Source organism: Ascidia mentula, chromosome 5 (genome assembly GCF_947561715.1).
Source record: "Ascidia mentula chromosome 5, kaAscMent1.1, whole genome shotgun sequence".
Taxonomy (NCBI): Eukaryota; Metazoa; Chordata; class Ascidiacea; order Phlebobranchia; family Ascidiidae; genus Ascidia; species Ascidia mentula.
In genome coordinates this window covers 12,517,686-12,534,223 of record NC_138570.1, presented here as the reverse complement: position 1 = coordinate 12,534,223, position 16,538 = coordinate 12,517,686, and the positions used below count along the sequence as shown (strand labels likewise).

The 16,538-nt window shown below is 35.5% G+C and overlaps 1 protein-coding gene across 2 annotated transcripts; it reads left to right on the top strand.

The window, feature by feature from the left end:
- The first annotated feature begins 332 nt into the window (after positions 1 to 332).
- Positions 333 to 16,130, top strand: LOC145902739 (uncharacterized). Of its 2 annotated transcripts, XM_082990837.1 has the most exons (14): positions 333 to 527; positions 1,413 to 1,533; positions 3,461 to 3,563; positions 3,620 to 3,707; positions 3,890 to 3,984; positions 7,982 to 8,031; positions 10,818 to 10,931; positions 10,991 to 11,172; positions 11,287 to 11,394; positions 11,453 to 11,498; positions 12,274 to 12,329; positions 12,386 to 12,495; positions 13,608 to 13,769; positions 15,920 to 16,130. In XM_082990837.1, the coding sequence occupies exons 1-14, from the start codon at positions 443 to 445 to the stop codon at positions 16,109 to 16,111; spliced, it is 1,512 nt and encodes a 503-aa protein (XP_082846963.1). In that variant the 5' UTR covers positions 333 to 442; the 3' UTR covers positions 16,112 to 16,130. The 2 variants fall into 2 exon arrangements, with proteins under 2 accessions (XP_082846963.1, XP_082846962.1); XM_082990836.1 differs by lacking the exon at positions 333 to 527 and having other exon boundaries at positions 534 to 1,533.
- Positions 16,131 to 16,538: the final 408 nt, after the last annotated feature.

The window sequence follows — 16,538 nt, the reverse complement described above, 5'->3', positions numbered from 1 at the left end:
GGCTACATTTGAGGCAATTTTTGAAAAAATTCGTCACTTTGAAACATTTTAAATTTTTGATGAAACATGTCGACTAGAATGTGCTCGTTGCATCCGCCGTGCGCTGTATGTCATATTCCATCTGATCGGTCGTAAAGTTGTATCTTTGGAATATTCCATTAATTGGTATTTAAAACTGATTTTGTATCGCTATTTAGGGCTGTATTGAGTTTGGGATGTTGTCGTTTTGCAATATGTAATTGTGTGTAGTAGTGCGTGCCGAAATTTTGAATTTTACAAATTTTATTTCGCCGAAATCATAACAGTGTTTTGTCGACTGGAAAAGTTTCGTCGACTCGGCCTTGTGCATTTCACATTTCATCGAAGAAAAATAATAATGTTATAGGTCATCATTTGCAAACCTAATTGTTTTGACATTTGGTTTTAGTTAAATACTGGTCAAATGTTTGCATGTTGGTGGGCTTACAGGCATTTCTTGTCAAAAATGTCAAGTGGGCTACATGGAGAGGTTTTAGTGGATAGTACAGGTAAGTATATGGTGTATGATGGACATGTTTATACCTTAAATAGGCACTAAGGAAAAATTCAGTTATTTTTTTGCTTGTTTTGCCAGAAGTGTATGAGCCATATAGGCATAGTTTATGTGCGTAGGCTATATAGTTAGTATTCCGCTAGTTTGACATTTTCAACTACAATACTGCGCAAGATTATTTGTTTTCATGGTATTTATTGGGGCAATGGTTTCATTGTCAATATTCCTCACATTTCCTATTTCACACAAATGCTGTAAGAAGTATATACAACTGAGTTTGGAAAAAATGCCGAGCACGTAGGATTTAGCACTTTTATGAAAATTTACCGGCAATCGACGCATTAAAAATTATCTAATGCATTAACATATGTAAAATGTTGTTGCGTCACGAATTGCGATAATTATGTCTAAAGCAATGCAAGGGTTGACTGCATTTTACACCACTGCAATTTCCTTGCTGAAAAGCAATCAGACATTATATCCTAAATCGCTTGAGTTCTTGCTTCCCAACCTGGGGTTTGCCAAACCCTTTAAAGGGACCTGTGGAATGGTTGCAATTGTTCCATGAACACACTTTAGAATTAATGCTGCCTGCTTAGGCATTGTTAATAGTAAGTTTTATTAACTTCTTCTGGTCAAAGTTTAAGACGTAAATGCTCACTGTTTGCAATGTGTTGAACAAATAAACTAATTGGTTTACACAAAAGAAATTGCATGCCATTGCAACAACATCATGGAAAACAAATATATTTTGGTCTTGGATTTAACAAAAAATTACACTTAATTTTTGGCAAATGTTTTGTGTTTGGAAACAATGACCAGTTTAAGTACGATGCAATATTAGCTGATGGGCTAATGTTGATCATTTTTTGCTTGAAAGAAGTACAGATGGACCAAATGGAAGCAATGGAAATTCAAATGAAAAGGCGGCTTCTGGATTTAAAAAAGCGTTATCAGCAAAAACAGCATGAACTGAATAAACTACAACAAAAAAATCGTTGGTAAGTATACGTATGCTTTAAAGTACCCATGCAGTCAAGTGTGTCTGGTGGTGAACACGACAATACCATTTTTTTTTAAATATTTATGTATCTTTGTGGTATAAAATGCAGGGCACTGAGCATGATGTAATACTTGCTCTTCAGTTAACCAAAAATGCATTATGGGGTGTACGACAGTTAAACTGCTAAGGAAGATTTGTTTCAGGCATTATTTACTGAAACTAAATTTTTTGTGTTGGTGTACACATGTTAACTTTACTTAATGTGTACAATACCTCCATAAAAGCGATTCTAACAAAGATATCTTGGTTCGATGACTTTTTGCAAGAATTTCAGTGCTTTTATCCCACAACTAACACAAGTTGTTAGTGGGAGATCTATGCTTTTTATAAATATTTTTACCTCCATAAACAGAAACTCCATAGAACATAAAAATGCAGAGATAGAAGCAAAAGGAATATTAAAATGTAAAAAGAAACACTAGTTTTTGCCACCCAGAAGTTTAATAAAACAAAGAATTTGATATTTTTTTTAACTTGTGATAATACTTACAACCATAGACAATGTCGAAAATATATCCATAAATATGACATAATGATTTTTTACAATCATTATTGGTCAAAAAAGGATTTTGAATGTCATTTACTCTTTTAAATTTTTGATGGAAATTCAATTGAGTTAGAATCTGGTTAGTGTGACATATTTAAAAAATCTCACTGGTCATGTAAGTTGCAAGTTCTAGTCATCAGTTGTTTTTGTCCATATCTAGGGATGAGAGGATTTTAATCCCAAACTATTCGAATCCAAATTTTAACTTGAACAGAATAGTAAGATTCAGTTGAAAATGTTTCTGTAAGCTTTATTACCTTACTTGGTCATTTTTTTTTATTTGTCTATACTTGTAACCATTAAAAATTATCACTCACATGCTGACAATCTGTATTTTATATTTCAGTAAAAAAATTCTGACAAATGTCCGAAATGCCAGTAAAAATTTCGGTCTTTTTGATTTTTTTCAGACATTAAACAGGTATATTCAACATTGAAAACAATTAATATATTGCAGTAATTTACACACCATAACAAACCCCATTGTTTTGAAACATATCTCAGCAAGTATTACGCGACAATGGATATCCCGTTACCATTGCATATCATCAGCTGATGAGACCTCTAAAACAAAGCGCCATGAATCACGGTAATGGCGTACAAAGCATTGCAAGGCAAAGCACACGCATATTTTGCACTCGCTGTAATTTCCTTGTTGAAATGGCTTGTATTTTTACTGACATTTCATAAAATAAAAAAAAACAGCTGACAATATGTACAATTGACTTAGTAAGAATCTTTTGTTCCCGAATTGTTAACATGTCAAAAGTTGTTCCATCACACAAGGCAACCACAGGCCTTACAGTTATTTGCTAATTCTTGTCCACACTCCAAATACGCACAATTAAAAGTAAGCTTGTGTTCAACTTCAAGAACGCACTTTTCTGCAATAAAGACTTGAAATAAAGCAATGAAGAATGCCACACAATCGAACAATACTTTTCACCATGTGACATTGGCAAACAAAACTGTTTTCAATAAACAGTGGAAACAGCACTTGTACGAAGGTTTGTGAGCAGTGGTCCCCAAAATGTTTGGACTTATGACACCCTACTCATTGCGCTTAAAGGCCCGTTCTAGAATAATTTACTTTGGTGGAATTTGGGTTATATTGAGTTTCATTTCATTAAAATGTTTTTTTCCCTTATCTTCATGTATTGCTCAGCATACTTACTCACAGGTGATTGACTCACCAGCTGAGTTATTGTCAAAGAAAAAAAAACATATTAGTGTGTGCTTTGTACTGACATGTTTCACATGGTCAGTATAATGTTTCTGGAACAAAATAACCATTATGTTACAGTTTCTTTTTTTGCAGCGTACAACATGACAACTCCATACCTGGGCTAAGAAAATGTTGCATGAAAATTCGAAAACGTGACCTCAAATCAAACACCTTTTGTGTTAACACATCAACGAAGGTGAATTTTATAATTAACTTCATTGCTTCAACTTTACTGTATGTTTTGTGTGTAAGGTTAAGAAGAGTAAGGAAGTTGATATCAAAATTGTGAAAGGTGGTCCCAATTCTGGCATGGAACGGATCCCTTCACCATCACTTGAGGGTACAATATAAACATAGTATTATTAATGATAAACTTACCTTCTTGCAATATTGTAAATAATTTAAGTGCCATATTTATATGTAACATAAAAGTAATGCATTTAAAATGCAAAATATCAGACATAATTTTAGGTTAAACTGCGATTTGACAATCATATCTATTTGTATGGATTTGTTGTGTAGATGATCCTCATTCTCTGGGCAGTAAAAAGAGGAAGCACAAGAAACCTCAAAAGGTCAATCTTCATCATTCTGAAGTCCCCTTCAATATCTTGCCGGTTTGTTTTGTAGTAGTAGTGTCATATACAAAGTTCACAAAAGACTATCACAAATGATTTTTGAATCACTATTCTTACACAAAACATATTGCCATTCATAGAGTTGTAACTGTCTTTGTTGGCATTGTGAAAATTTAGTGCTTCAATAGTACATTCATACACTAAATCATGTTTTGTTTAACAAACTTAATTCAAAACAATTTTTTTGCGATGTACAATGTTAAAACAAATTCTAAATTATACATGAGAACATGCGCAACAGAAAAGTTGAACACTAATAATAATGGATTGACTTTTAATTCTGAGAATAATCAGATGATAGCATAAGTTTTTGCCAAAACATTTACATTTAAACCGACACAATACATGTCAATGTTTTCAGCACTATGGGCCAGTCTGTTTTTATTCTCAAAACAAGTTGAACATGTGGATAGGTAAAATTTGACTAACATGTTTGTGGCAACGATATATTTCCAATAAAACTTGTTTCACATACTAAACACTTTGTTGCAAGACCTGATTTCAAAAAAAAAATTATATTTTTTTTTTTTGAAAAATTGCTGAAAAATTTAGATGGTTTATTTCTCCCAAATTGCCTAAAACTGAAAAATTAAGTGTTCACCTTTTAAAACAAATTTACAGTGGTGGCCATGATAGAGAATTTGTTTGCATATGATAATTCGTTTTTAGTCAGTGTAAGTGTAACACGTATAAGTTTACATAGTGTAAGGGAAAATAATAATCATCTAAAGCGGTGTGGTCCAATTAAATTTTGTCGTGGGCCAAAGCAAACCGTTAATTTATCCTGCTGGTCAGTGTTACTATAAAAGATCTTGATTACATGTACATGTTGTTTGCTTTTACACAAATAACACAACATAATCTTTATTTGCTTGAACAAATTTGACCGAGCTATTTCTTAATAAAAGTGGTCATGTCCACAAGAATTTTGGTTGTGGTTATGCGATGACCGTTGTCATAGGCGTATCCAGGGGGGGGGGTCAGGACACCCCCCCTTTGGTGAAATATTTTGGTCTGGTTTTATAGCTAAACAAATGCCACTGTATTTTTTTGTCTAAATCCGCATGAAAACCAGAAATTTTCTTTAAAGTTGACCTAAAAACCGCATCGTGCTTGCATTCGCCATTGTTACCAAACCGGGAACATTGTTACCAAACACTTGGCATCGTTTTTTAGTGGTCACGTTGTTGTTTGTAAGCGGTTTACTTGCATGAAAGTCATTTAGTTTAGTTGTTAAACACGTTGCCAATATTATGCATGTTCGAAACAACTGTTAGTGCTCGCAAAGGTGCAAGGAGGAATATAAGGCTACTGCTTATAGTTCTAAAATAGTTCTAATTTGTTTGTTTTCTTGATAGTTTAAGCCCACGTTTGATCCCTTTTGGTTACAAATATATTCAAGCCTTTCTTTGAAAGTAGTAGTAATAAAACTACGGCGCAAGCCCTACTGCAAATACTCGCATGGAGTGTTCCATAGCCTTACACAATTGCGCAAGCCTGGAAGCCACCGTTTATGTGGCGATTGGTGCGAACACTGGCATTCGTATTTTGCGATTCTCGACCACAATTAACCTTTGTTTACACCTGAAAATCAGAGAATTCCCCAAAAAAATTTGACCCCCCCTTTAAAAAATCCTGGATATGCCTATGACCGTTGTACAAAATTATTTCCAAGACAGGTTACAATTCGTGGGCCAACGAAAATTAGATCCACAGACCACATGTCATGATTTGGCTAAGCACAAATGGTTTCATTCATGTTTTGGTCCAAAAATGGGTTATGTTTCCATGTCACATATGTATAGTGCAACTGTTTTTTACCCTCTACTGATCATGTCATGGGGTTTGCGAAAGTGTAAAATTCTGTGTTGCAGAGTGTTCTTCAGCAGTGTTAATTATTTATTTTCCAATATTGTGCATTGTACAATAACCATGGTTCAACCTTAAAAACGATTTGGCAAGTGCTTCTTCACAAGGGTAATGTAAAATGCAGTATGTTCAACCATTCAAATGTACTTTGACTCCCAGAACCCTTTTATTAGCTACCTGATATCTGATCTGATACAGTTATCTAGATGTAAAAAATCTTTTGTGTCCACCATTTTGAACTAGCATTTCATTTGCTTTATCAATGCATACACCAGCACTCTTGTCTGCTTTCTAGGCTAAATTTGTGTACAAAACTTACCATTAAAAAGGCACATTTCAATACTTTATGAGAAAAGCATATTCAATCTACTTGCACATTAAAAAACAGACCTTTTTTTTTAAACAGACCTGTATTCACCAAAAAACAAGTTATTAAGTCTGTGAGTAACTGAGGACATTCATTCAATACACAATGCTTATGTGCAGGGTTTCGATTTATGCCTTTTTTACCATTCTAAGTGTTCGACACATACCTGTATTCACTACCACGAACAGACCAACGCTATTGTTATCTGCAAAAGTCCACAAATTGAATTACTATTATAACTTAATTAAGCCTAACATATCGGTCATGCCAATCTTGCAACATTCACTTCAATCTTACTAGTTTTCTTTTTTCGAAGATTGGACGGCAACGATTTTCCTAAAACATAGTTGTCAATTTTTTGCGTTTGATTCAAAGACGTTGGTGCCAGTGTAAGTCGTTTAATGTCAAACCGTAAACAATTATTTGGGGAGAAATTTGTATTTTGAGTCTCTATCAAACAACAGCATTTAACTGAACGGTTACGTAGTGTTGAAAACTTAATGCCAATACCGTTTTGGATCCCCACCCAAAATAAATTTTTCTGTTTAGATGGCTAAATAAAAAAAAATTTTTGGACCAAATCCTTGCAAAAAGCAGCCAGCACTTGCTTTAACGTTCAGCAAATAAGCACGTTCAGGGTTTGAATTAGCAGTTCGCAAATTGCGAACAGTTTTTGGGTTGTTGCGACTAGTTTTTGAGATTATTGCGATGCAACACACAGCAGATTATAAGGCGCCGCATCCTTTATCTATTCATTCGTACATGCGACGAGCGCTGATGCAAACAACGTTGTTAACGTTTATTGGCAATCTGATTTTTTTTTGTGTCATTTGCCTGTCATTGACATGATGTTTTTAGCAATGACACAAAATATAAAAGCCGTTTGGGACACAATGTCCTAAAGGAAATTGACTGGTAATTATTCGAGCGTCTCATCGCTAGGCGAAAAAAAGTGTTGCCCGGGAGGTCGCTTTTATGATTCCCGGCAAATCGTTTTCGAGCGGCCGATAAAACCCAGCAGGATGGGGATTTGCGACTATTATGCAATAGAGCAATGTCAGCGACTATTTTCTTTCAATCCTCGTATTTTGTCGAACATGGAGCATGGAGCATTGTTATGAAACAAGTACCATTTTTCGTTCAATCGGACCTTAAAAGAGACATAGCAGCTTACAACTTGCAAGGTTTTGAATTGTTTTGTCGTTATTTCAACATGTATTCTAAACTTATGTCAGTACAAGAATAATCGAAATAAGCCTTGGTGGTTCTCATGCGTTAGTTACCAGATACGACATTTTTGCTATTCGACAAGCACAACAATTTTTCTCAAGATGTTCGACACACAAAAAAAATCGCTGCCCTGCTTATGTGCATTAGGCCACCTTATTTTTATGGCCAAAAAATCAGCCGTTTGTGTCAAGTACTTGTCCTGTCTCACTTCTATATTTTGTCACCGTGTCAAAAAACATCGACAAAATTCGCGACATGGAAACGTACAACGTAGTACAATTAAGCTACATGACCCACCATTTCCGAACCTATGCATAAATGAATCACTCAAACTTATAAAAATTGGCTCTCACGAGGTAAAATCTGTGTCTCCTTAACAAATTACTTCGGAACAAACCTGTAAAACAGGGATAAGCAAAAACAATGTAAGTAAAATAAAAATAACCCACACAATTGTTGCTGTTTGAAAAAAAAACATGTATTTTCCTTTACACAAGATTATCTTTTTAGGAATTTATTGAAGAGTTGGACCAAATAAATGTACCACCAATGCTTGAAATGTAAGTACTTCATATATTGAAATAGTAATGTGAGTTAAAAGGATCATGGGGATCAATTCCATCCATGTTTTCCGGATAAGTGGGAATCATGGGGCTTGAGCTTGTCTCTCTGTACACACTACTTGCTCTACTGACTGATTTAAGGGAGCTCCCTGGTTAGAGTGGGTATATTGTGACCAAGTAACACTTGTGTACATAAGCGAAACTTCTTGGGCAACTTTACTGTGATATATATATATATATAGATATATATAGGGGTTTTCCCCCTACTGTAATCAGACAAAGCCAGAACAAAATGGAATACCATGCCAAAAGACTAAAAAAGACCTTAAAATGTTTGTTTTTAATGAAGCTTGGTTTATGTGTTAATTACTGTGACACAGTCACACACCAAATTTTCGCCCAATCCGACAAGTGGTTTCGGAGTAACGCTCCCCAAACTTACAGTGTTTGGGTAAGGGAGTGGTATACCTTCTGTTTTTAAACACTTGTATCTCAAAAAATCTAAACATTTTTTGATAAAATTAGTATTCTTTGAATTGAACCGATTTTAAATCTGTGAATAGTTTTTATTTTTTCGTGTTCCAATTGCAATGACGTTTTCATTTTATTAAGACCCCAAATTTGACTTTGCCGTGCACATGATCTGTGGTCAGTGGCAGATCTAGAAAAAAATGAGGATGGTGTCTGAGTTTGGTCACCCCAATTATTGCGTTTGGCTTAGACTAAAACATGCCAATTATCGAGTTTGGCTTGGGCTAAAATGTATCAGGCGATTAAAAACAATCCTTAGCGCCAGACTATCTCCATCTTAGTTGATTGAAATTGGATTCAGAACAATATAGGAATCAGAAAGTTGTCGCGAGGGAGGCTTATCTGGAGAATGTCTGATTGGAAATGACATAAGTTTATACAATGAGGGATTCTCCGTCTGTAGAATATTTCGGCTTCTACATCGAGTGATACAGGTTGTTGACATTAGGAGTCTGACACAGAGTAATCGTCTGCTGTTGTTTTGCAGCAACAGTCCTTTAAATAGGTGCCTGCGTCTCAAGACATTGGCCAATTTGTCGAGGATTTGCATCTTTTACACGATAAAGAAAACTTGTTTTTTATACAGGATTAGAAGGCTATGAATTCCCAAAATGTTTCGCGTGGTAAAAGGGAAACCACAATTTCAAAGCACAAGGGCAGATTGCTTTCGGAGATACCCTTTGATATGGTACAGTCCAATTAAGAAAGGACTGTTTTGTCAGTTTTGTGTGCTATTTGCTCCTAGTACTGTGCATGGTTGTAAATTAGGCAAATTTGTCAAACTTCCATTTGGCGTAACAAAACAGGAAATTTGCAAAGCACTAAGCATGTTCGAGAAACACAGTAAGGACTTTTATCATATTTTCTCAATGGATAAAGGAAAGGATTTTGTAAATGCTTTTGCATCAAGTCGTGGTGATGTTGTTTAGCAGATGGAAGTTCGTTCCAATGAAATGGACAAGATACGCCCGCGAATTTTTGACAACCGTTGTGTCATCCATTGGGTTGTGCGGTGCACAGTGTTTTCCTTTTCGTGGCCGCCATGATGACAGACGTTTGGACTCTCACATCACCAATTCCAGTTCAAATGAAGGCAACTTTCATAAGCTATTAAAATACCGCGAGAATGGTGGGGATTCAATAATATCGGAATGTCAAAATAAAAGCTCCAAGTAACGCCATATATACAAGCAAGACAGTACAGAACGAGTTGGTTGATATATGTGGGGACCTAATTAGAGAAAAATTTTTGCAATATGTCAACAAGGCAGTTTATTTTTCAATCATAGTGGACGAAACTACAGATGATGCGGGATATGAGCAGTTATCACTTGGTGTGCGATATGTCAGCCAAAAAACAGAAAACCTGCTTCTGTCTGACTGTACTGCCAACTAGGTTTTTCTTCGGTTTCATAGTGAAAGAGCTGTGTGGTGAGGCTTTGACAAACACTATACTAACAAATTTGTCTGGTTGGAGGACCGCAGACTGTGGTTTATCAGCGGTTGAACTTTTAGGTCGACCTTTCAACTAAAACATATCAAAAAGTTAATGGACATGAACGACGCAGTAATATAACATGCAATGGCATGATTGGCAAGATCGCCCTACTGCACAGGTCCTTGCTTGGCGATTACATCTAACGTATCGCGATCATGAGGTTTTCGGGCTTGGCAGCCCAGGCAATGCAGCCTAGCTTGATCAGCCACTTTTTCCTGACAAGTCGGAGCTAGATTTGGATCACGTCGTGGAGACTTGTCAGGAAAAAGTGGCTGATCCAGCTAGACTGCATTGCCTGGGCTGCCAAGCCCGAAAACCTCATGATGGACAAGAAAGATTCGTGTTTTTAACTGTTTGTTGGCAAAACATTGAGATTGCATGTTGACCTATATAGCATAACATTCTGTAGTGTTCAGACAATACCATGAACTGAAAAAATAGGACTTGAAACAATATAGTTGCACTAACTCTCGACACTAAAATACTGAATAGCGATGGAAATGTTTTAAACCAGCGTAGGCAGTCCAGTCTGGATATTTTGCAGGTTAGATGGGCCTTCTCTGGAAAATAGGAAACACTGCTACACTATTGAAATTATAATTGACCCTGCATATTTTCAAACCAAAGCCGAATTTGGCAACTTTTATATCATAAAGAGTTTGCTTATACATTGCATCTCCTTCTCATCATCATTACTTTTCACAGCAATTTGTTGGTGATAAAAATTTATGGCTTATTATGTAATTTTTTGCAGGCCTAGTGTCAAGCTTAATGGCAAAGATTTGGTAGATGGAATGAAGATACTAATGTATCAAGAAGGAAATGTGTTTTCAGCCGGTACTTTAACACAGATTCACCCACCTGATCTGTATGAATGTCTTGTATTACTTTTTTATGTCTTTTTATTAGTCAGTATTTTTTTTTAAGGTATGGAGTGTTAGTAAACGGTGATCGACATAAAAACAGGCCAATTATTTTGTGTCAGGAAGAAGTTACAGTCAACTGTGTCCTAGAAAAAACTCTTCCAAACATTATATGTGTTAACACTCGAATAGCTGCCTACTGGTCAGGAAAGATGCACTGCTTATATCCTGGCAACATTGTATCTGGTGATGTTACATGTAGCAATGTTTTGTTTTCAATAATAATTATTTAACATACATGGGTAAAAGTTTGCTTTATCAATGCAGCAAACATTGGTAATTTCTATTTTTTCTGCAAAGAAATTTTCGCGGGACAAGTGCATGTGGACTTTGATGATGGAGACTCTGCTTTTATTCCTGTATCGCAGATTCGTTTATTGCCTAATGACTTCGCCCCCTCTTTAAAAAGTATGCCACATTAGTGTTGCTGAAGTAATGCTTAGAAACAATGCAAATATATTTTTAGGAACTCAGCGGTCACTGCACAAAGTGATTGATGGAGGATTGCCAATGTGAGTACCTTGTAAATGTAGTTTTACTGAATTTAAATGTATTAGAATGTGGCTGTCTGCAATTGGATTTAAGTTTCTTACCACAATTTTTGGATCACGTCGTGGATACTTTTGTTGACTTTTATTTCCATTGGTTAAGTCAGACAGGTTTAGTACTCTACAAAAATATTTTTCACTAAAATAAGCATCGCCATTTAAAATAAGACAACTCCACAATTCAAATTATGAAATAAGATACTGATTTCATAATTTAAATTGTGGGTTGTCTTATTTTTATTGCATTGGCCTGCTTCACAAACCAAAAATTAAATAAACAAAGAAAGGTAGCCTATTAATGACGAACAACAACCAAAATTATCTGGATTTCAGTGCTTCCACTGAGCATACATGCACTAAATCATGTTTCTGTTTGTGGTTATTCATAACAAGTTCTTACAGTTCAATACTTGTTTAACTGTATGCTCTATAGTATTGTAACATTGTAATCACTCCATCGACGAACCTTCACCATTGCGCACACATGATGTAGCGAAAAAAAATATTTATCTTACAATGCTTCTTGGGTAATCAGTGTGCAAGGATGGAATCATATGGTTTAGTGCGTATTAATCTGGAAATTTTCAAGATATCTTAGCTGTTTAATTATTTTTGTTTATTTTCAATATATTACTACCTAAACATTGTCAGGCTTGCAACATTGCACTAATTTTACTTTTTAAAAAAAAAGAATTGGTGTATTTAAAATTATGTAAAAACTACACTTGGGTATTTGCAGAAAAGGGACCAAGGACATTGAAATTACAAGTATCAAAAGAAATGTATGTGACCAAGGTATGTTTAAGTTTAATTGGTAATTAAGAAACAAAACATTAAATTTGAATTTTTAGAGCTTAAGCAGTGGAATTGGTTTGGTGCTAGTTGTCAAAATGATGACCATAATTTAAAGACAAAAAAAGTCTTTTATAAATCCATCGTTAAGCAACATGAAGTTATAAATGTAAGTGTTTGTATTTGTGTGTGACCAACCTTTTTATATTCTCGGCTAATGTGGTAAAAGCTTGAAATATAGTAAGCCTACTAATGCTTAAAGTTATGTGCCTTATATTATTTTTGCTTGTTGTTAATGTTTGCAAGTAACAAAAGATAATGAATTTGAAATATGAATTTGTCAGTTTTGCCATTGTAAACACTTCTCAGTTTCTAATTACCTGAAACAATCAGCAACTTTACACCCTACAACTGGAACTGTGCAGCATTCAAATGTATTCTTAAAGCAGCCTGTTTTTATTCAAGCATGTCACTTTATATGTTTGCAACAGATTTTGGCATGCCATGCTTGGGAAAATCCACTTGGTTATATACATATGCGTCGATTTTTTAACGTTTTGTAAAATATTAACGGTGACTTTTTCAGGTTTTAGAAACACGCAAAAAACATTTCGTCAGTCGTATCGCCCTAAACATAGGTAAACGACGCAAATTCCGTCTCGTGTCCCTTTGTTTTTACACCGAATCATGTTGTTGTAGCACTAAGTTTTAAACACGTTAATTCCGGACCCCCTTACTGAAAGCGGCACATTTTTGTTTCACTCGGTCAATTGCAGATGAATAATTATGAACTAACAAACAAATCTATTAGGCTACACTGCCGATTCTCAGCATTACGTTACAACAACTGCTGCGCTGCGCAATAATCCACGAGACATTTGTGTTTGTGACGGTAATAATACAGGTCAACTACCTAAGGCATAGTATAATGTGTGTGGTTTTTCTGACAATACTTTTTAATTTAAACGAAATCCAGGGGTGACAATACATGCGTTGTCACCCCTGTTTGTTTGTGAGGGGTGACTTGCCACCCCTAAATCGACGCCTTTAGGTATATAAATGCATTTCAGCATTGATCTAATAACTTAGCAAATGTATGTATATATGCACTTTTGCAGTGCAAGTATCAACAATTTTCCATTAGCACCTTATGCACCCGAAGAAACATACGTATATGTAATAAACCAGCAAAGTATTTTGCAAGGAAACTTTTACTTATTTGAGTTGTGTTTTAATATGGTGACAAGAACTATTAAAGCATTTCTGGGTGATTTGTTGCAGTGTGGGGATTGTGTTGTATTTCTTTCTTCTGGTCGACCAAATCTTCCATATATTGGCTTGATTGAATCCATGTGGGAATCCTGGGCAAAAACGATGGTGGTTCAAGTTCGTTGGTTTTATCATCCAGAAGAGATGCTTGGCAAAGAAAAACCCCACAATAAAGTAAATCATAAATATAGCAGCATTTTTATTGCATAAAGTCGTTAAGAAAAGAACTAAGCAAAAAGAAAATTTGGTATTTGGACGAAATCTGGCCTGTTTTTTTTTTTTAATCCTGCCCACTGGAAGTTGGCAAAAAATAGGGATGATTAAGTTCCCAAAAAGTTTTTAAGAACATTAGCATAACAGGAGAGCCACCAGAATGATCTCATTTCTAATAGGATTTTATAGAGAGGGGTTGGGTACAACACTGAATTTCAAATTGGATAAGGTTTTTTTTCGAAAAAAAAATTTTTGCAACCTGTTTGGTTTTAATATTGTCTGACCAAGGGCGAAATACCCCTTGGGGAGAGCTTTAAGTAATTGTCCTACAACTAATTTTGGCCTGAACGTGGAAACAAGAGGGCCTAACATAAACAATTACGCTACCAGGCATAATATTCAACACCTCAAAGCTCTTCAGGCAAATAATTATTAGTTTGGTCGACGTTTCCGTCGTTATGCAATAGACCTTCGTCAGGACAAGTAAGCAAGATTCCAACACGACAATAAATAGTAACGCGTGAAAAAGGAAAAATGATAAATTAAGGTATAATTCTCTTGAATTGATTTTTAGCTAGATCCCTGTTACGACCGCTTGTGCGCAGCCTGGTCCTGCGCCGTTCGGCCCTGTAGATAAAACGCGCCCACCCAATTATCCATCAACACAACCCACTCCGGGTTTGAATGGTTGTGTTGTGCACATTGAGCGTAGCGGTTTTTCTGTAAACCACAACATTCATATGAAGCAGATTGTTACGTCACAGTACCAGTAATACTAACAACGTACATCGAAAATATGTCCCTACCACAGTTTCCAAATTGTATCTACGTTAATCAGTTACATTTAAAATATACAAGATTCGCAAATTATGTCACCGAGTTACAACACAAATAAACGTACCAACTGTGGGGTGACCCAGGTTCGTACTAGCCCACGGCTAGTGGTTCCACCAAAGTTCCAAATTTACATACATTATTATATTTTACCCTTGTTCAACTAGAAACCGGATAAAAGTTAGTTAGCTCTTAACAGCATAACAATTTCACCCTACAAACATGTCGTCCTAAAGACAGCCACATGCGCGGATGAATTCGAAACACTTTACTGGTTAAAGGTGAACCTGAAGAAGCGTTAATTCTCGCTGTAACAATCCCCTTGAACAGTTTGATGCTTTTTTTGACTAGTTTTTTGACAACACCCAGCAACAAACCACTACCTGACTGAGGAGGTAAAAAAACACACAAAAACTGCCCCAAACAAAAATCCTGGCAACAACACATGTGTCTTCGCTTATTCAACCCTAAATTTTACCTTCATGCATTACCGGTTGCTTTGTTACGTGCTGCATTTCTTTCTGACAAAGAAATACATGACGGGCATGGCATATATATTTTGTGAAATATTTTTGTCAGTTTTGATAGCTGAACAAACGCCACTGTAATTTTTTGTCAAAATTCCCTTGAAAATCAAAAACTTTAGTAAAAGTTGACCCGAAAACCGCACTAGCCATTGTATACAAACATATTGCATTGTTAATAAAAGGCCACCGCATGCAAAATAATTTTTATTTGTATGATTTCTTGATAACGTAAGCCCACATTTAATATTTTTCAGGTAACAAATATATTCAAGCCTTTCTTTCAAATTCGTGGTATTAAAACTACGGCGCAAGTACTACCGCAAAAACTCGTTTCGAGTGTTTCATAGCGTTACGCAATTACGCAAACCAGGAAGCCACCGTTTATGTGATGATTTGCGTAAACACGGGCGTTCGTATTCTAATGCTAGACCACAAATATACAGCGGAAAATAGGGGAATTTCCAAAAAAATTTGACCGCCTTTAAAAATCCTGGATACGCCTATGATGACGGGCATTCCCTGCGAGCAAAACTTTTTTTAATAGAAATCTAATATGTGGCCTCAAGAACACTGCAAATACTGCAGTAATTAAATTCAATCTTATTGCTAATTTCTTTGCATTTTAAATGCGCCTTTCGTGTCACAAATAATTATGTTTTCTGCAGCTCACTGTAAAAAGATTATGGGCTACCTTACATCGTTTGACATGCAAGCAAGTTTGTAACATATGTATAACTGTTTAAATTTCAGAATGCACTTTATAAGTCAACTCATATTGACGACAATGACGTACAAACGATTTCCCATATTTGTTATGTCCTATCTTACGAAGAATACAAAAAAAGAAGAAAACTGGATCAAGAACATATGTATTATTACTGTGCTGGCACTTATGATCCTTTATCTGGTGTAGTAACACATAACACTGAGGAATGCACTTAAATACATTTGTATTCATATATGTTAGCTCTTGTATAGCTGTCCTGGTATCAGCACGGTGCAGTGATACAGTGAAAGGTGACACAGTTGTGAAAGTATAATATGAGATTTGTGACAAACATTTATATGACAAGGTATTGGATAATAGACGCTATTCGGCCGTCGACATTTCTTTTCATGTAAACGTTTCCTGTTCAACAAAATAAATTTAAAAACATTGTTGAATTCCAAATTGCTGGCTTCAGTTCAATGGCATTTGGAAATTCATTGAAACGTTTTTGTTTTTAAATAATACAGCAAACAGTTTTAAAAAGAAACAAAGCCCTGGGGCGACTGATTTTTCAGCAATTAACTAAGTGGCCATTTTGTACGAGCTATATGGCAATTAAACCAAAAATATCCTGGTTTTAAGGTAGCCTACTCTGCAATA

What these genes read in the sequence shown, in the direction of transcription:
- LOC145902739 (XM_082990836.1), top strand. Translation starts at nt 1,247, where the DNA reads ATGCCATTGCAACAACATCATGGAAAACAAATATATTTTGGTCTTGGA. An exon ending in CTTCGCCCCCTCTTTAAAAA is followed by an intron (nt 11,395 to 11,452) that starts GTATGCCACATT and finishes ATATATTTTTAG; the next exon opens with GAACTCAGCGGTCACTGCAC. An exon ending in AAGAAATGTATGTGACCAAG is followed by an intron (nt 12,330 to 12,385) that starts GTATGTTTAAGT and finishes TTGAATTTTTAG; the next exon opens with AGCTTAAGCAGTGGAATTGG.